The sequence below is a fragment of the Podarcis gaigeae genome (genome assembly GCF_964106915.1).
Source record: "Podarcis gaigeae genome assembly, chromosome: 6".
Taxonomy (NCBI): Eukaryota; Metazoa; Chordata; class Lepidosauria; order Squamata; family Lacertidae; genus Podarcis; species Podarcis gaigeae.
The window spans coordinates 75,631,915-75,652,318 of NC_139682.1; the positions used below are offsets into that span (position 1 = coordinate 75,631,915).

A 20,404-nucleotide genomic window follows, 5' to 3' on the forward strand; every position below is an offset into this window, starting at 1 on the left:
GGCCGAGGGAGCTGGTGTACATCTTCCGGGTCATGTGGCCAGCATGACTAAGCCGTTTCTGGCAAACTGTAGCAGCGCACGGAAACACTGTTTACCTCCCCGCCAGAGCGGTACCTATTTATCTACTTGCACTTTGACGTGCTTTCGAACTGCTAGGTTGGCAGGAGCAGGGACCGAGCAACAGGAGCTCACCCCGTTGTGGGGATTCGAACCACTGACCTTTGATTGGCAAGTCCTAGGCTCTGTGGTTTAACCCACAGTGCCACCCGCGACCCATTGCCAACTCTACCGAATCTTAAATATATTGGGGGTTTATATGGGTTATGAACTGTCTGCAATAACAGAGGAAGGCGATTTTTAAAAAGGCAGAACCCATAAATCCTTATGGGGCACCATTTCCTGTTCAAGCGAAATCCATTTTTTAAATCCACTTTCCTAATAATGAAACTGCACTGTCTTAGGGATCCTGTGACGCTGTGCACTCACACCAGTTTTATGCCAACTTAACTTTCACGACTTCCCCTGAAGAAAACTAGAAAGCATAGTTTGAGGATGTTCTGAATTCTCATGGAAAACATTGGAGGTTTCCCTAGAGAGAAGGAACGGCTGTTAGACCAGTTTCAATCCGTGCGTCCCTTTTGCACTGCCTCTTGGAGACGGTATGATTTTAACCTTTGTTTTATTTCTTTCCTGGGCAGCTTTATGGTTACTCTGAACCGTGCCTTCCCCATCTTCATGGTGCTTGCTTGGATCTACTCTGTCTCCATGATGGTAAAGAGTATTGTGCTGGAAAAAGAAATGAGGCTGAAAGAGGCCATGAAGAACAGGGGGGTCACTAGCGGGGCTGTCTGGTTCACCTGGTTCCTAGACAGCTTCATCATGATGGCTGTGAGCACGATTCTTCTGACGACTCTCATTACGGTAAGAGCATCACCTCCAGGCGAGGAGAGTTTTTCTTTTTCAAGGCCCAGACGTGCCATTTTGCACTCACGTTGCCGGTACTACCAAGGAATAATGGGAGCTATACAAAAAAGAGACAGACAGACATGCTGGAAGGATCAGCCTCCCGAGCACGTAGCAGCAGGCACATTCCTTTAGGTAGCCCCCAAAGGCAGCATCAGCACTTGACAGAGATAGATATGTTTACTCCTGAGAGACTCGCAAGATTGCCTTCATGACAGTGCCTCAGGTTGGATTAGGTTTGACAGGTCACGTTCTAAACATTGCTGCTCACTTCAAGGAGGCCTCAGAAAGCAGGAATTTCTCTCTCTCTCTTTCTCTCTCACACACACTCACTCAGTCTCTCTCTCACTTCTTTTTAAACCTTACTGTGAGGCATCTACCCTCTAACTCATTTGTCACAACCACCAGCTGTTCGCTTGGTTCGAAAAAATACGTTGCTTCCGGGAGGGGGCACACAGAGTCATACCACTCAAGTGTGTCCCTCGGCGTTTGCTTTGATCTTTTCAATAAGCTTCTCCGCATTCCTCTATTTGGTCTGCAGAGTCTTACATAGAAAGCTGCCAGGTCAGACCACTGGTGCATCTCACTCAGTGTTGTCTTCAGTGACCGGCGGTGGTTTCAGACAGGGGTTTTGCTCAGGAAAATTAACCACAAACCCCCCCACATTTTGGATAACCTCCAAAGCTGTGCCAAACTTTTGCAGTTGTTTTGCCAGACCTATTTAGAGGTGCTGTGGATTTAACCTGGGGGACCTGTTCCATGCTCCGTCACTGAGCTGCAGCCCATCCCTTAACCTCTTTCTTTCCTTCTCTCTGACTTACTCGGCCTTCTAACGTCCACCAGACATGATAACTGGGCATTGCTTTGCAAAATGTAGAACGGCCCTCTTAGTGACTGCAAATATGCGCAACCCAGAGGGTGCCATAAAAGACCAGAATCCACCTTTCAGCTTAATTGCTCACACAAAATTATCCAGACTGTTGATTCTCTCAGGAAATAATATTGATCTGCCTTGTAGAGTTGCACAACAAGGAAATTTTTGAATTCTTCAAAAGCTTTATATAAATGCTGAATGTTATCCAATGAGCATTCTAGGATAGTTCCCAATGGATTCTCCCTTGCTCAAAATACTCATGGACATCCAGTGAAGTGGAATGTTGGAAGATTCAGGACAGAAAAAGGACAGCCCATAATTAAACAGTGGAACTCACTCCTGCAGGCCACCAACTTGGGGGGCTTTAAAAGAGGATTAGACAAATTCATGAAGGATAAAGTTATCCGTGGTTACAAGCCATGATGGCTACATTCCGCCTTCATGCTTGGAGGCAGCACACAAGAAGGGAGAGTGCTGTTGTGCTCAGGTTCTGTTGGTGGGTTTCCCATAGGCATCAGGCTGGCCACTGTGAGAACAGGATACTGGGCTAGATGGGCCAATGCCTGATCCAACAGAGCTATTCTTAAGTTCATTAGAAGATGGAACTCTTGCTTTTAAGTCACGGGTCATCTTGGCAGCTGGTGGGTGGAGTGCACCTTTGATGCCTCTGAGTAAATAGTGCCTGGGAAATTTCTCCTGACAAAGGCGAAACTGAAAATGCAGTGGGAACTATTCTGTCCTATTGGGAACTACTTAACAGCATGAAAACATACCTCTGTATACCCATTGGCTTGGCTTTTTTTGTTCTGTTTCTTCTTGTTGGGTGTGGCGCTCTTGTTTTTTCCTGGTGACCCTAAGGATTTCTTTCTTTATTCAATGTTCTGCTTCCTTTTGCTATTTGTTTATTATAAGGGTTCTATGTTATTATGATTGCTTTGTGATCTGCTGCATTCTAAAACAAAAGACAAAGCCTTCCTGATAAAGATGACTCTGGATGCCAGAATCTTAGCGCTTACTAAAGAACAAATATTTGTAAACAACTACTGCTAAAGCACAGTTTACTTTTATGAGAAAAGCCTGCTCCTGTTCAATTATTCCTCTGCCAGGCCTACCTGAACTGATATGGTGTGTCAGCTTTGACATTGTAGCTTGGCTTAGGTATGCAGTCCTATAGTTAGCACTTAACTTTGACACCACATTAATTTGGTGCTTATTGTTTGTTTGAGTTCACCAGCAGGGCTGATGTTATTTATATCTGGTGTTTCCCCCCTGGACTGAGGTTGTTTCCCACTTCAAATTCAGATCAGTGTATCCAATATATCTTTTTCTTCTTCTCTAGAATGCGGTAGTTAATGCCTTACGTGCCACATGTATGTTGCCAAATACTGCTGTTAAGAGAATGGCTTTGGCAGTATCTTTTGAAGAGTACATTAGGGGATCTGACATCTGACATATTGGCAAACTATGAGCTGGTTGTTGGCAATAGACCCCTGGTGATATAATCAGATACGCTAAAGGCCGACACATTCCTCTATAGGAGTTTATGCCAGCAGTGATATCATACCAGTAGTAATTCCTACTGTATATTGTGCTATTCCATTACTGCCACTTTTCGTGTGTCATTCTTCCTTGCACAAGAATAATTATACTTAATGTTAATAATTACTGCTGCACATGAACAAGCACACTTCCTGTGTGGGATAAAACAATGGTCAATTGTCATTTGTAACTTTTGTCAAAAAATAGCTGTAGATATACAAGGCCTAAAAGTACAAAACAATTATCTGTCCCACTTGATTAGATAAAGCTAACATTCAGTTGAGGTCCAACTGTTCACTGTAATGGGGTCCTTAAAGATTCATAAAGATCATCCTTGGTTTACTTAGCAGTGCAAAGGATCCTGGTAGATCTTAGCCACCCTCATGAGATCTCCCTGGTTCTGGGTATTTGAATGTCATTTAGCAGTAAAATACTATTTCAGCTTTTTAAAAGACAGCAACTTTTAAAAAGACAGTTGATTCCCTTCTTCATGGACCCTATTTTTCAGAGAACTGTAATCTGGGAAGAAGAGATGACATGCATAATCAGAATATGCTCTGAAAATTCAGTATTTTGGCTTTTTGGTTTATTTATTTTTAAGCATCTGCTTTCAGGCAAAGGTGCAGTGTGTGAATTTGTATAAAAACACTTCAAGCAAACTAGGGAGGTGGAGGAACATGTTTTTAGCCCCATTCCAAATCTCTTACTTTTCACATTTTGTAAAATTTTAGTCTGGTTGAACTATCTATTTGACTGCTATAGGATGCAATGCTGTACATGCTTATCTGAGAAACAGTCGCATTGAACTCAATAGGATGTCTGAGTAGACATGCATAGAGTTGCAGTCATAGCAAAGTGATTGTCCCTTGACCAACAGAGGGCAGCTGCACAATTTGTGCTGGGAGGAGCAATGATAACTTGATATTTTTTTTCAATAGCAACAATCCATGCAATGGCCTAATGATTACTGAAAAGCAGCTGCTTTTGTAATTCATGATTCAGTCCACGAGACACCCACATGCTAGACTAGACCTGTTCCTTTGAACTGCACTTAGAGCAAGTGAGGGTGCTGCCTTAATGATGAGCCAGAAATCTGGACAACAAGTCTTCTGAACTGCTGTGTTTGAACTCTACCCTGTGATGGTGGTACTCCTGCCTTGTTATCACCCAGTTCTCGGTACAGGGATGAGGAACCTGTGGCCCTTCTGATGATGTTGAACTACAACTCCCATCATCCCTGAGCATTGGTCCTGCTGGCTGGGGCTGATGGGAGTTGGAATCCAACAACATCTGGAGAGAAATTCACCCAGTGCCTATCTAGGAGTGTGCAGGGTCATCCTGACATCTTTTAATCCATGGCAGGCTACCTTCCGTGCAAGATAGCTCCTGGTAACCATGCCCTGATCTTAAAGGAGGCTGCATTACCCAAAATGCCTGATCTTGAAGCTAAGGTTTTACTAGCAACTCTATGACATTGAGCAACCTGCTGCAGCAATATTGCAACACCCTTGCATGAAAAGAGAAGTATGATGAAGCCACACTGATGACATGCACAGCACAGAACAAACAGCACAGCTTAAGCTGCCTGTTACTATGATGTGGCATTTTACAAGGATTGGATATGTTGCATGACCACATAGGATACTTAAAGAAATTCTCATACAGGTGCATCCTTCCACAACACACACACACAGTTGTTGAACAGAGCTAGATACACCCTTCATGTATCTTATTGTCTGGAAGAAGGTAGAATATCAGACCTACTGACTTGAGTTTCACCCCAGCCCTTCTTTTTCCAATATACTCTGACATAAATGCCTAGGCAGAGAGGATGGACAGCAATGAATGAGCAGAGATGAGTTCTGGTCTCTGCCATGCCGTCAATGGAGACTGTGATTAACTGGATCTTTCTCTTTCTTTCTTTCTTTCTTTCTTTCTTTCTTTCTTTCTTTCTTTCTTTCAATGCAGTATGGCAGAGTGCTTCATTACAGCAACCCCCACCTCCTGTTCCTGTTCCTGTTGACCTTCACCACGGCCAGCATCATGCAGTGCTTCTTGCTCAGCACCTTCTTTTCCAAGGCTAATCTGGCAGCTGCCTGCAGTGGCGTCATCTATTTTACCCTATACTTGCCTCACATTGTTTGCTTTGCCTGGCAGGACCGGCTGACTTTTAAGCTAAAGATTATGGCGGTAAGAAATCCTCTTCACCCACTACCACCACCCTACTCAGTAGAAACCACAGTGCCCTCTAAACTGTGTCATTTATAAGTTTTATAATTTCATCTTGTTTTCTCAACATCTTGGAAGCCTCATAGGTGGGAGATCAGTAGAAACCCATTGGAAGAGGTTAAAATTTTAAATACTTAGGCATCCACTTCCAATATAATGCTTCCTGTAAATACCATTGTAAGCTTGCACTTAATGGAGTGGATACTCTAACACTAGCTCTGGCTATCACCTGTATCTTCTTCAACAGAGGGAACCAGTTCATCCCAGCTGCACTAAAGGTTTTCAATGCCAAAGTAGCCCCAAAACTCCTGTACGGCATTCCATTATGGATTGGCGCAGTTAAGCAATCGTTGGAATGCTTCCAATCCAAATTTATGTGCAAACTCCTGGCGCTGCCAAATTGTGTGCCATATACAGCCATTTGTCTGGAAACTGGGCAAAGTCTGCTGGAAACCAAAGTGTGGCTCACCACTATAAAATTCTGGTTCAACCTACATTTCATATTTGATCTATCTTCTTTAACTTCCCACATGCTGGCAGAATCCCACCACTCCAAATTGCTAGGTTGCATTGAGAGCAAAATCAGAACCTGTGGCCTATCACTCGAGTCACTGCTTGTTGTTGTTTAGTTGTTTAGTCGTGTCCGACTCTTCGTGACCCCATGGACCAGAGCACGCCAGGCACTTCTGTTTTCCACTGTCTCCCGCAGTTTGGTCAGACTCATGTTTGTAGCTTCAAGAACACCATCTCGTCCTCTGTCGTCCCCTTCTCCTTGTGCCCTCCATCTTTCCCAACATCAGGGTCTTTTCCAGGGAGTCTCCTCTTCTCATGAGATGGCCAAAGTCTTAGAGCCTCAGCTTCACGATCCAGTGAGCACTCAGGGCTAATTTCCTTAAGGATGGAAGCGTTTGATCTTCTTGCAGTCCATGGGACTCTCAAGAGTCTCCTCCAGCACTATAATTCAAAAGCATCAATTCTACGGCGATCAGCCTTCTTTATGGTCCAGCTCTCACTTCCATACATCACTACTGGGAAAACCATGGCTTTAACTATACGGACCTTTGTTGCCAAGGTGATGTCTCTACTTTTTAAGATGCTGTCTAGGTTTGCCATCACCTTTCTCCCAAGGAGCAGGTGTCTTTTAATTTTGTGACTGCTGTCACCATCTGCAGTGATCATGGAGCCCAAGAAAGTAAAATCTCTCACTGCCTCCATTTCTTCCCCTTCTATTTGCCAGGAGGTGATGGGCCCAGTAGCTATGATCTTCGTTTTTTTGATGTTGAGCTTCAGACCATATTTTGCGCTCTCTTTCACCCTCATTAAAAGGTTCTTTAATTCCTCCTCACTTTCTGCCATCAAGGTTGTGTCATCTGCATATCTGAGGTTGTTGATATTTCTTCTGGCAATCTTAATTCCAGCTTGGGATTCATCCAGCGCAGCCTTTCACATGATGAATTCTGCATATAAGTTAAATAAGCAGGGAGACAATATACAGCCTTGCTGTACTCCTTTCCCAATTTTGAACCAATCAGTTGTTCCATATCCAGTTCTAACTGTAGCTTCTTGTCCCACATAGTGATTTCTCAGGAGCTTCTTGTCCCACATAGAGCTTCTTGTCCCACATAGAGATTTCTCAGGAGACAGATGAGGTGATCAGGCACTCCCATTTCTTTAAGAACTTGCCATAGTTTGCTGTGGTCGACACAGTCAAAGGCTTTTGCATAGTTAATGAAGCAAAAGTAGATGTCTTTCTGGAACTCTCTAGCTTTCTCCATAATCCAGCGCATGTTTGCAATTTGGTCTCTGGTTCCTCTGCCTCTTCTAAATCCAGCTTGTACTTCTGGGAGTTCTCGGTCCATATACTGCTTGAGCCTTCCTTGTAGAATTTTAAGCATAACCTTGCTAGCGTGTGAAATGAGTGCAGTTGTGCGGTAGTTGGAGCATTCTTTGGCACTGCCCTTCGAGTCACTGCTTACGCTCCCACAATTGGAAGCATATCAGACAATCAAGTGTAGAATACTAGAGTTTGAATTCCAAACCCTTTGCTGTGCAGCCAACAAAACCTGTTCCCCATTGGGGTTGGGAATTACACACTCGCTTGGCCAGGACACTCCATATTTACACCAGCTGTATGATCCCCACCTATGCAGAGCTCTTTCCCTCACAAGATTTAATGTCACCATCTGCAGTTTTGCAAGGTAGATTCTCGAAAACCCCACTCTCTGAAATATACCGCCCTTGTGGCACAAACCAGGTCAAATCCATCAGACATGTTTTATTTTTATTGCCCATTTTATGCAAAAATATATTTGGCGCCCTTATCAAAGGAGGGGATTTTTCACACTGACTCTTCCAGGGTATCTTATTTGCTGAACTGTTGTAGTAATGACGTTGTGGAGAATGTGGCAAGATTTTTGAGTGACACTATTAAATTATATCACCACAGGTCCTAAGAACCATCTTCGTACTTCATGATGTATGGACAGTTTTATCCTAAAGTATCTCCTACTATGTTTTGCTAACTGTGTTGTGTTCTGATCCATGTATATGATGTGCTTTTTATGTCTGTAAAAGAGATTGATTGATTGATTGATATTTGTGGGTGGGAAAATGGAGAGGGGGGATTTCACCAAATAATCTTTGTAGGGGGTTGAGAGGCAAAATTCTACAACAATTTAGGGGTGCTTAAAAATGTCTTGGAAAATTGCTGTGCTTTCCATTAGCTTAAAAACAACAACAATGTTTTAATGTACACAGTTGTTAATGTTTATCTGTAAGGGGGGGCGGGATAATGCAAATACAGACACTCTGAAATTTAAAATATTGGAAGATGAGTGGAGTGGATCATTCAGGAAAAACTAATCAAGGAAATCTACCCATCCCCTTTTTATTCCTTTGTCTGCCATATGTTCATTGCTAAGAGTTCCCCCCTCCCCCATCAAGGTAACTTGACACCCTCCTTTCCTCTTCCTCTTCCAGAGCTTCCTTTCACCTGTGGCATTTGGGTTTGGTACAGAATACTTGTCACGCTATGAAGAGCAAGGCCTTGGGCTACAGTGGGATAACATCCGAACCAGCCCACTAGAAGGAGATCAATACAGTTTCTTGTTCTCTATGGAGATGATGGTCTTGGATGGTTTTATCTATGGATTGCTTGCTTGGTACTTGGATAATGTCTTCCCAGGTATGGCAATGTCTCTTCCCTGCCCATTTTTAATAGAGTTAGCCTTATGGACACTGTTGCTGCTAAAGAGTGATTTTAATAGAACTGGATTTTAAAGTTAGAGCTTAACTAAACATTAAAATAAATCAAAAATAGCATCTCAGAATGTTCAATGCCAACTAGTTGAAACCTAGTGGAAACACTAGGTCCTGTGGCTCTGTGTAGCTACCACTGCAAAAAGTTAATAAACATGATTATAGCCTTGAATATAAAATTTTGCTCCCTGTCCCTTATATTATGGTGTCTTGTACCTGCTGTCAGCATTTTGGCAAATTATGCACAAGGGCAAAAGGGCAAAGTAAGTCTTGGGCCACTATTTGCAATTTGGCAGGAGAACATATCATATGATCTTATATTCTTTTGCTTTTGTTCAGAAGAGTACAGTATATGGCATTTTAAGAAACTTGTCCTGCTGCATATTATATGTGTTCAAAAGCTAAAACAAAGCTCCACAAAAGATCTTATCTGAACAAGGTAATCTCACACCTTACCCTTGATTTCCCTCTTATACGGGTTTCTAAAAATGACGCTGTTTACCACCGGATTGTTTCAGAGCCTTTCCCCTTCTGTAAAAGACTTGTAATCTACTCCATTTTAAGGAACTTTAAAATAGCATTTTCAGATTTTATCCATGGTGGAAGCAGATATAAGCTTCTCATTTCCTCGTTTACCAAACCCTCCCTATTTGTCCCACAAGGTAATTTTCTTTTTTTGGGGGGGAACACCCACATGACATCATATATGACACAAGGTTTGGGGAAGATGAAGACACCACTGGGCTGCAGGGGGGGTTGACTGTCTGCACCTGCAAAGCTGTGTGTACAGTGCTTTGTAAACTGGTTCTTGGGACTTGCAAAGCATCACACACACTGATATGGAAGTGGCTACAGTTAGCTGACCATCTGCACAGACAAAAATAGATCACCTAGTGTCATTGTGGTGATTGGCTGGCTTGTGGTGGAAGGCGGGGAGTTACCCACCCCTATGTAAGGTCATCAAATAAAACATCCTTAGTACAGACGCAGATCCAGCTTGCTATGTCTTGGTTTGGGTATGAGCTTCAGGAGCTCTTAAAGATAGCCCGAAATAAGAGGCGAGTTTTATGAGCCTAGGGATTAAAATCTGAGCTGGAGAAGAATTCCCACCTGATCCGCAAAACATCATCCCTCCCAGACTCCCACCCCCACCCTTCCCGTTAAAAATGTACTGACTGGAAGCAGGAGCAGCACAAAAGGGAAGGAGGTCTGTTCCTCCTTCTCTGGTGCCCTGCTACACAGCACACCAGGAGGATGGTTCTCTTAAGAGCCACCGACACTGCAGAAAGAGAGATAGAATGAAATCTTTTAAGGCAGCTGGACAGTTTCATCTGCAGTGGCCCCTTAATCTTTGGAATTTGGAAATTAACTTTGAGGGTAGGATTTGCCCACAGGAATCAAGTCACTTCATAGTGTAATGGAATGCAGAGTAATAGTGTAACTGATGATGTAGTGGCTAAGAAAGTGAGCTAGGAAATCCCTGTTTCAAACCTTGCCTTAGGCAGAACACATACTGTACAGGCTTTCACTGCCTGCTTATTAAAGATTCAACCAATCCCTGGTCTGGGGAATAGCTTAATTCCTTAATTAAATTGAGTTTCAGTTTTGAAAACAAAGGCAATCGGGAATGTAGTTATTCTCCCTCTGTCCCTTTCCCTCTGTAAAAAAACTTTATAGCCAAGACGGTGGTGGGTGGCTGTGCTTTGTTTGAACTTCTAGTGCACAGCAATGTTTGCTGCTAATGAAACGCCAAGTAATTATTGCAGCGTAAGATTTGCATAGATGGGTTTTTCCCCATGGCAAAACACAAAGAGGTTTATGCACCCTACCAACTTGTTTTTGTTTCAGGAGACTATGGGATACCACGGCCTTGGTATTTCCCTTTCCAGCAGTCTTACTGGCTAGGGTCAGGGCACCCAAAGGCTGAGAAAACAACAACTGTGGATGGTGAGTTATGTGGAAAAACTGATGTTCAGAAATAACTTGAGAACCGCTGATCCGTTTAGAGGCGAATGCTCTCTTGCATTCATTATGGGAGCCATTGTAAAGATTAGACACAGGCTTACAGTGGGAATCTTAGCAGGTGGCTTTGAACTCTGAGTGGCCCACTGTTATTAAAAGTGTTGCCGGAGAGCGAGTCGGGGTTCTGTCTGAAATCTTTCTAAATTATGCTGAGATTAACTGGCGACCTGCAAATCGTGTCTCTCTTACTGATCTGTCTGGAGATAGTTGACAAGGACTATCATGGCAACTGCTGAAGGAAGTAGCATGATTCTGATGTTAACTGAGCTGGCACTGGAATGACTCTGAACCTCAGGTATAGCATTTCACTGTTCCTGGAAATATTCTGTAATCTCCCTTCCCTCCTGCCCCCCACCCCAAGTGAAACCATACTTCTGACGTATCCCCAAACAAGGGCTAAAACTGGTCCAACACGCAGATGTGACCAACACTTTTGCAAGTGGTCTGAACTAAGCCTGATACTCAAAGATGACCTATGTTCCCTTTAGTCTTACAATATCTATTTTCTCAATGCAAATATGTTGGAAGATCCAGGTCTTCTCTTTCTGATGCTGCCTTTTTTCAGCAGCAACCTGAGACTGGAGCAGACATAGAGAAGGATGCTCTCCCATCTACCAAGAGATGCATAATAGAAAGGCAATGTGCTTCAGTCCATTTGAGACAGGCATGTTCTTGAATCCTGACCATTTGGGAACTGATGCACACATCCAAGACACATAGAGGCAGATTTGTTTCCTGCATTTTTAGCAAAAGCCTACAAGAGACTTAACAGCATCTTAAAAGCTAACCATTTGTTATGACATAAGCTTTCATGGACTACAGCCCAACTTCATCAGATGAAGTGTTAACCTGAATATTTGTACATGTAGTTTCAAAAGTATCATTGGTGATCTATGTAGAGCCCATGCTGGACAACTGCACTTCTTTCTCACATACCATTGGAGGTGGGCATGTACTTGCTTACAGAGAACCTCCCTCCTTAAAACAGCAACAACAGGTCACAAAATGGAGCTGCAGGCACAGGGATCAGACCTATATGCCAACTCTGCCCAGTGTCTACTCTGCCAACAATACCAAGTTCATTCATGTGATCATCTTCCATTGTGATACATGCCATCATCTGCCAGAAAGACCTCCTACAACAGGCCAGCCTCTGTGCAAAGAATAAATGGGCAGAAGTCTGACATCAGAAACTGCGATATTGAAAAGCCAGTGTGAAAATTTCAAGCCTCAGCATGGCCAGCAATGGAGTAAAGGAACTTCAAACGAAGACTGCAAGAGGTTTAGTGCTATCACTTATCGACTGAACCGAGACAAAGGATTTTGAGCACATTATATGTGTTAATTGACATATCAATGCCAGGATGTATTCCCCCCCCCTCCCCCCGAATTACCACTCGCTTGGGCTTTTCTACATTTCATTTACCAATCGCTTGGGCTTTTCTACATTTCATTTCCCTTTGACCTCATGGTTTACAATTATACCCCCCCCCCAAAAAAAAGAGAGAAATGATGCTTATATCATTTCCCTTTGACCTCATGGTTTACAATTATACCCCCCCAAAAAAGAGAGAAATGATACACCTGTAACTGGATGATACTGCGTTCATTTAGCAAAGTCCACAAAGCATATGCCATGATAAATTTGATAACCTTTAAGGTGCTGATGCATCTGCATTCCTGGCTTGGGTTTAACTTCCTAGCAACATCTCATTGACACAGCACCTCTTCAGATTTCTGATACATCCAAGGAAGAACCTGGTCAGATGTTATGTCCTCCGTTGGGTCCCTGGGAATGGTCATATGAATCCACAAAACCACAGTGACAAACTGTTGCTATACTACAAAGAAGGGAGGAGAAAATCTGTTATTTGCATGGCTGTTCCGTTTCTCGCTGCCATAGTACTTCACAGGCTATGACAGGCTGTTTGAATCTGGTTCTCAGCAGATGAAGGTACTTCTGGGCCAGCAGGAGGCTAATCCCCTCTGCAAACAACCTGAAACCTCTCCCACCAGCACCATCCCAGTCATGGCACATGTTAGGGTCAGAGCAACATTGCCCCCCTTGGAAGTGGATTTGCTTTTGTTGCATTCTCAGCTGAAAGTGCAGCTTTCCCACTAGATGTCCTGTGAGAGGAATTCAGAAGAACAGAGGATGCATCTGTTTGTTACTATTGACATTGCTTCTGTTTTCCAGCTTCCAGGATGCACTATATCAAAGCAACCTTGCAAGGCTATATACTACGAGGAAGATTTAGGCAAAGCTTTTTAAGGCATTGATGGGTTGTGGGGGTAAGGTGGGCAGAACAATTAATGCAACTGCTACCTTTGTGCAGTAGGCTACATGCATTCACACAACAAACTCTCCTCCACCCAGGCAATGAAGAGCCATTATCAGAGTTAAAGGACATAATCCAGTAAAGCAAAAACACTCCAGGAGGGTGCGAGACAGGCCTAATAAGGAGTGAAGCTTGGAGAGAGTTCCAAGGGCCAGGTAGAGAGGCCTGGAGGGCCACATCCAGCCCACAGTCCTGACTTAGAAATTAGCGCACAACCGTTTGATCCTCTCTTTTGTCCTTTCAACATTTCTCTTGTTTGATTTTCCATATCTGTCATTGCTTTTATATATGCAATTGCTTGTATGTTTTTCCTGTAAATTGCTCTGGGATCTGTTTTAGGAAGCAATTCCTAAATGAAATAAGTAATCAGCAGTAGCAGCATGGATCTTCATGTTGAGAGCATCAGCAAAGCCCACTGAAAGGCATTATTTTTAAAATGTTGCCAGCTTCAGTTCAGCCTTTCTCGATCCCCAAATAATGATGGACTACAACTCCCTTCATCCTTGACCACTGCTCCTGCTAGCTAGGGGTGATGGGAGTTGTAGTCCAACGACATTGGGGAACCTGAGGCAGATAATGGCTGCTTTAAATCTTTTAACAACAGAGTAGTGCATCCATGTCATGTCCTTAGAATCAACATCTGCCTGGTGTTTTACGACCTCACCTGGTTATTCGACACATGTGTTGGCGGCCAATAAAACACCTGGGTTGAACCTGTATCAGTGCAGGTGCCCCCTCCTACCATGGGACAGTGGCCACAAATACACTGATGGGGAAAATGCAAGAAGTGCTGTGACACTGGGAGATGAGGCAAGTGATTGGCTCACCTTGCCACTTGCGTGTAACAAGCTAACAGAGCAGGGACTTGAACATCACAGGAATGCAAAGCACACCCTGATCACTGAGGCAGTAAGTACTCTGTGAACACAATACATAGTGGAATAAGAAACACTCTGTAGTAGTAAGAATCACATCCAATTTAATATTGTTTTCTGAGTCTCACTTGCAGTCATTGTGATTTAGGAACAAAACTTCCTATTGGGAAGTTTTAAAATCTCTCATTTAAGGTCCTAGTCCTCTAGAAGAGCTATAAAAAAAGAGATTTAAACCGCATAGAATGCTTCTCCTTAAACTTTGTTAGACAAGGGCCAAGAAGTTCCTGGCGTTTTGTAGTTTACTTAACAATTCTATGTATTTTAAAAGACCTATACCCAACCAAATGGCCTTCACTATTTAGGCATGTGCCTTCTGGTGGTCGTGACACACACACACACACACACACACACAGAGTCTTCTGTTAAATGTTGCTGTTTAAATGAAACTTAAGATCACATCCACACCATGCATTGAAAGCACGTCTAAATCACAGTACTTCCACCAAAGAATCCTGGGAACTGTAGTTTATCCCTCACAAAGCTACCTTTCCACCCCCTCTCAAAGAATTATGGGTATGGTAGTTTACGCCTCAAAAAGTTACACTGCCCAGCAACCCTTAACAAACTACAATGCCCAGAATTATTTGAGTGGGGAAGTATGCTTCAAATGTGCTATAAAGGTGTAGTGTGTACTCAAGACTGACAGCAGTGGTTGCCTTTTAAAAATGACTTGATTTCTGATTAACCTAGACAAAGGTTCAGAGAAGGAAGGCAGCGTCAACATGAAGGCTGAAGAAGAAGAGATGAGAAAGTCCATGGCTGACGAACCCGACAGGGGGAAAACCCAGACAGACAGCCCGTTGAAGAAGGATGGTAAAGAAAACAAATGTAAACACAAAAGGAAACCAGAGTACATCGAGCAGGGGAAGCCTGAGGCAGAGGCAAAAGGCAAAGATGAAATGACTAGTAAGGAGAGAGAGAAGCGGAGTAATCGCAACTCTTTTTGTGTTATACATTTGAACTTTGATGTGCTTCTTTGTCGCCAGTTCGTTTCTCTGCCTATGTGGTGGTGTGTGAATAGCTCCAGGTGGGTGTAGCATAGTAGAGGCATCTCACTTTATTGTCCCAGGAGGGCCAATTCCAACAAAACAGTCTGAATAACTCTTCATTTGAGGCTGGCCTACAAAACTAGCACAATCAGGGTGAACAGTTCGGTCTAGCTTCCTCTCAGACATCTATAAACCTTTTTAAATGGGTCAGCATTCAAACATAGTATGCACCCTGAATTGATACAGCCAGGGGGAAAAAACTTCTGCTTGATTCTCTTTGCTGTGCAAGCTTGACCCTCTGAAGCAATATTTGGACACAGGGAGTCACCTTTTGCAGAACTGGAGTTTTTGCATTTGGTGAAAAGCTGGTGATTCAAGCACTGAGCACGAGCTCACATTATTTCAAACTTATTGAATGAAACCCCAGGTCATTTGGGTTCATCTTGTGTGATGATGGGTGAATGAAAGCAGGGGTCTTACTTCAAAAAGATCTAGCCTGTCAAGAAGCAAAGATCTCTTTACCACATCTCCTCCTAGCACCTTGTTGGCTTGTTCCCCAGATTGCTGCAAGTCCCCAAACTCTGCAGAAGTTAGCCTGCCTTAGAATAAATAACTGACATTCCCTTTTCTAACCTGTGACCTTTAGGCAGCTTGCGTGATGAATGTGTTTTTGAAAAGAACATAATTCAGGATCCATTGAATTGTATATCTTCTTAGCTTCCTTTATTGTATTTTGAACGGGGAAAGCTAATTCCATGTTCTAGAAACTTTCATATATCTTTGTAGTATTAAATCCAAGGACTTTATGCAGCAGTAGTATCAGGAAACTTAAAAAATATCCTGCACAGATGACTGATGACTAAAACTAGCTATCCATGTTGCAGTGCTCCATGTTTTCTTGCTAAAAAAAAAGTAATGAATTTTAAATTAAAAATATACTGCTGTCCCACCAACACAAATACCTGCGTTGAAAATGTATGCACAAAACATCTTGTGTTCTCATGTCTCCAGCCCATCATACGTGATTGAAAAGGCACTCTGGTGCCTTGCTATGTCAGCCTGAGTCTGGTAGCTTAGGGTGGATCCAAGCCTCTCTTCTTCCAAGTTTTGCCCATCAAACCTGAATGCTGAATATGTCATCAGAAGCCCGCATGAAGTCCTGGTTGTAAACCTGTGTCCCGTTAGGTCACTTCAGACTGCAAGTGGAAGGAAAGTTTTTTAAAAAAACAAAAAAATAGGGCAGGAGAGTCACATACATTTCTCAACAATACCTTATTAGTAGAAAGGGACATGCCTGGACTGAGTTGACTGCACCCTAACATAACTCTTCTGATCCTGAAAAGTTAAGTAAGCAAACCCTTATGGAAACTCCCCTTGCAAATCTTAAGGTAACTTGGATAAACACAAGTCAAAAGGCTCTTGATTTACATCATCTCAAATGCCCAAGGGGGTCGTTTACTTCAAAGGCTGTTTCTTTGGCCCAGAATTAAGCAAAATAAAACAGTCCCCATGGTGGCATTTAAAATGGCAGTCTTCTGAGCTCAGTCTTCTGGATGGTCTGTATTCAGTGGGAAACCCAGGCCTTGATCTTTCCTCCTGCACAAGGGTGAGTTTCTCCCACCAAGACAAAAAGAAAACAATGTTATTCTAAACTCTGGTGATCTCATTCTGTTCCCTTTTTTGTGTGGGGAGGAGTGGAATAAGAAAAAAATAAAGTTTTCAAGTGGACAGATGGATTATTTACATGCCAGATTTTGTTGTCACTGCTGATAAAGGCCTCCTGCTGCTTTCTCCTGTGCACCATAAGAGGCCACTTTAAATTGCTCTGTGCCATGGCTGTGACTCTGTAGTGAACTATTGTGCACAGTTGCTGGTCAGTTTGCAGATTGCGCTCCCCTGCACCCTCAGGGAGGTTGGGGGTTCAATTGGTGGCTGGAAAAAAATGCCCTTTGTATGTTTGGGAGGGGGAATTCTCAGAACTTACCTTCTCATAAGTCTCTTATCAGAAATTTTGACTTGGTTCTCAGCTTACCACATAGTTGGCTATACCAGCAAGTGGAGCAATTTAAAGTAGTTCTAATATGAATATTCGTAATGGCCAAGGGCGATCCTCAGTGTGGTAGAAGGTCCATGAAAGCTTTGTCAGCAACAAATGCCCATGACCATTATTGTTAGCTCTGACCTGATGGTTTCTACAGAAATCACTTCAGGTCCGATTCTTTGTGGGCTAACCATGATGCAACCCAGGGGGAAAAAGTGTACCGTTAGGGGGACGGTGAACCAGAATGTGTTGCAATGCAACTGCTTCTTCTAACAATTATAATATGCTGTGTTGTCTTAGAGCTGCAATCACACACCTCTACAGCTCACCTCTGCAGTTGTTTCATTAATTTTTTATTTTTTTATTTTTTTTTAATCTTTGTTTCAAGCAAACTTGCACTTTGAAGAGGAGCCTTCTGGTCTGGTCCCAGGCGTGTGTATTCAGAACCTGGTGAAGATCTTCCCCGGTTGCTCTAAGCCAGCTGTTGACGGAATGACTATTACGTTCTATGAGGGTCAGATCACTGCTTTTCTTGGCCACAACGGAGCTGGGAAGACAACCACTATGTGAGTCAGTCTGAGATAAGATTATCATGCTGCTAATTCCATATATGCTTTTTTCTTGCACTTGATATTCCGCCTTCCTTCCATCATGGAACCCAAGGTGGCAGACACGGTTTCCAGGTGGCCACCCATCTGGGCACTTAGCAGATCCAGACCTGCTTAGTCTCATCAAGATGCTGGCCTCTTATGCTATATACTAATATTACACACACAAACACACACACACACACACACACACTATATTTGCAAAGGTACAGGTTTTATGCATAGCCACCTTTGCTATTATTCTTAAGTGATGGTCATAATTTTAGTTCACTGAAAATAAGACAAAACTAGGTTGTAATGCCCTTTTTTAAAAGGGAGGGAGGGAAAAGAAGGTGTGGCTTGTAAAACTCCAGTTACAGATAAGAGTTGAAGAGTGAAGATAATTTCACACCTGTAACCTCAGCAAACACTTTCTGAAATGAAGTGCTGCAGGTAGTATGTGTGGGATGAAGGAGGAGGGTAAACCTGCTGATAAGTGAGCTCCTGGTGGTTCAGAGTGGTCTCTGTATTCAGAAAATATTTGTGCATTTTTTTTAGCGTTCTCTCCAGACTTGTCATGTTGGCATTGGTGTGTATGCAGGTGTGATCATTTTGGCCTTGAGACTGTAATTTAGTTTCCTGTGCCCCAGTGGAGAATCAGCCATGATGGAAAGTTCAACCACTGCCACTATCATCACCAACAAACACACCTGAGAACAAGAGAGGGGTTTCAATCTAGATACGGGACACTAACCACAACCAAGAAGAAGAAGAAGAAGAGTTTGGATTTGATATCCCGCCTTTCACTCCCTTTAAGGAGTCTCAAAGCGGCTAACATTCTCCTTTCCCTTCCTCCCCCACAACAAACACTCTGTGAGGTGAGTGGGGCTGAGAGACTTCAAGGAAGTGTGACTGGCCCAAGGTCACCCAGCAACTGCATGTGGAGGAGCGGAGACGCGAACCTGGTTCCCCAGGATTACGAGACTACCGCTCTTAACCACTACACCACACTGGCTCTCCCAAATGCATGTAAGGAACAATCAAGGAAAGTGATTGACCCTCATAGATTCTCACTAAACAAACTGCTCTTTGTTTATCAGGTGATCTGGTAGTTTGCAGTAATCATCACATGATTAGTGAAGAGTAAGCAATGAACTTTTTTTTTTAAAGTGCAGTAGGTTTGGGGCGCTTGGTCAGCAGAATCTCATTAAACGTTCTGAGCCAGAGAAGAACTTCTCAGGAAAATGGTATTCAATTCACAATAAAGCTGAGCATTCTAAAATGGACAAGCTCATGTGCTGAGCCAAGTAGTTAGAAAATTCACTAACATCACTAGAATTGACAGGAGGCTGAGCTTGCATTTATCTCTCTGCTCTGATGCTAGTTCCTGTTAATTTCACTGAACGGTTCTTCATTTCACAAACAAAACTGAAATTCTCTAATGTGTGTGGCTCAAAGGATAGACACAATAACCTTAAATGCTTATTGTTGCTGACAATTATACTTGGGTAGGTGTGATGGGATAATGAGCTGCTTGTGCGTAAAAGCTTGATCCCTCTGGGGTTTGGCTGGTCACCCAAACCTAGGCACTAACGGAGCCCCCAAAGCATGACTCCGTCAGTCGCTGGTAGAATCCGACAGTGGGCGTCTACGGAACTTACTCCAACATAAAAGTTGTTTGACGGACATGCGCCTCCTGGACTCTCTGCGTGACAGCTTCCGGCGAGGGGTGGGGGTTGCTAAAGGGGGTCTTGTTACCTCCTCACTGTTCTCACTAGAAGTATCCCAGAGCCTCTCCCCCGATTCCCTTTCCGCTGGAACTCCTGCTCTCCCCCTACTGGTTCCTTCTTCTGCTGTAGAGTCTCTCCTATTCTCCTGGAGCCTCTCCACCACCTGTCCCTCCGATGGCAGTTCCCTGACAGTAGGCATAGCTAAGAACAATATGGAGGATGTGCATATGTGTGTGTGTTCCCCTCTAAATTGCATGCCAATTGTTGCTGTCATAGTGATTCGGTCCATTTAATCAACTCTCCTAGTAACCTGTTCTGCTTTGCAGCCCAGGCACATAGTTAGGTATTGGGGTTTATTTTAATTTCTGCATGTATTGTAAATTTACATAGCCATATATTTTGTTTCCTGGGGCAGTTCTGGTTTTAGATACAGCAGTAAATATTGCTTAAAATGAAGGTAATCGTCGTTTCCTACAGAGGATTGCTCTTACTCTCCCGTCTTAACTAGTGTGAATTATAAACATGGATTACCCTTATCGGTGATCACATTGGCTTGGGGGATAATTCCAAGACCTCGGGAGAAGGAAATGCCTATCTTATAAAAGTGGAAGTAATGGGAGAAACAAAAGCAGATGTCTCTCTGGAAGAGCAGCATTTTTTTCCTGGGGTCAGGTCTTCTTAAATATGCTCAGAGAGACGGGGAGTCTTTAGTCTGAAAGAATTGAAAAAGCAATGAAGTCAGCAAAGTTGATATGCCCCTCGGGCCTAGGAGAGTTCCAGGTGCATTGTTTCTCAGGGGTCTGGACAAACATTTCCTTGGCTTTCTGTTTCTACTGCCCCCAGGTTTCTTCCTGAGTAGCTATTATATGCTGTGGCCAGGTCAGTTTTTCAAAAACTG

The 20,404-nt window shown here is 43.2% G+C and overlaps 1 protein-coding gene across 1 annotated transcript in view; it reads left to right on the forward strand.

Moving 5' to 3' along the window:
- The window catches only part of ABCA4 (ATP binding cassette subfamily A member 4), a 106,718-nt gene that overhangs the window by 55,077 nt on the left and 31,237 nt on the right, over positions 1-20,404 (forward strand). Inside the window, exons 15-20 of the mRNA XM_083743151.1 lie at positions 699-921; positions 5,345-5,566; positions 8,585-8,789; positions 10,712-10,810; positions 14,850-15,065; positions 17,578-17,755. Coding sequence (XP_083599277.1) covers positions 699-921; positions 5,345-5,566; positions 8,585-8,789; positions 10,712-10,810; positions 14,850-15,065; positions 17,578-17,755 — 1,143 coding nt within the window. The remainder of the gene's footprint in view (positions 1-698; positions 922-5,344; positions 5,567-8,584; positions 8,790-10,711; positions 10,811-14,849; positions 15,066-17,577; positions 17,756-20,404) is intronic.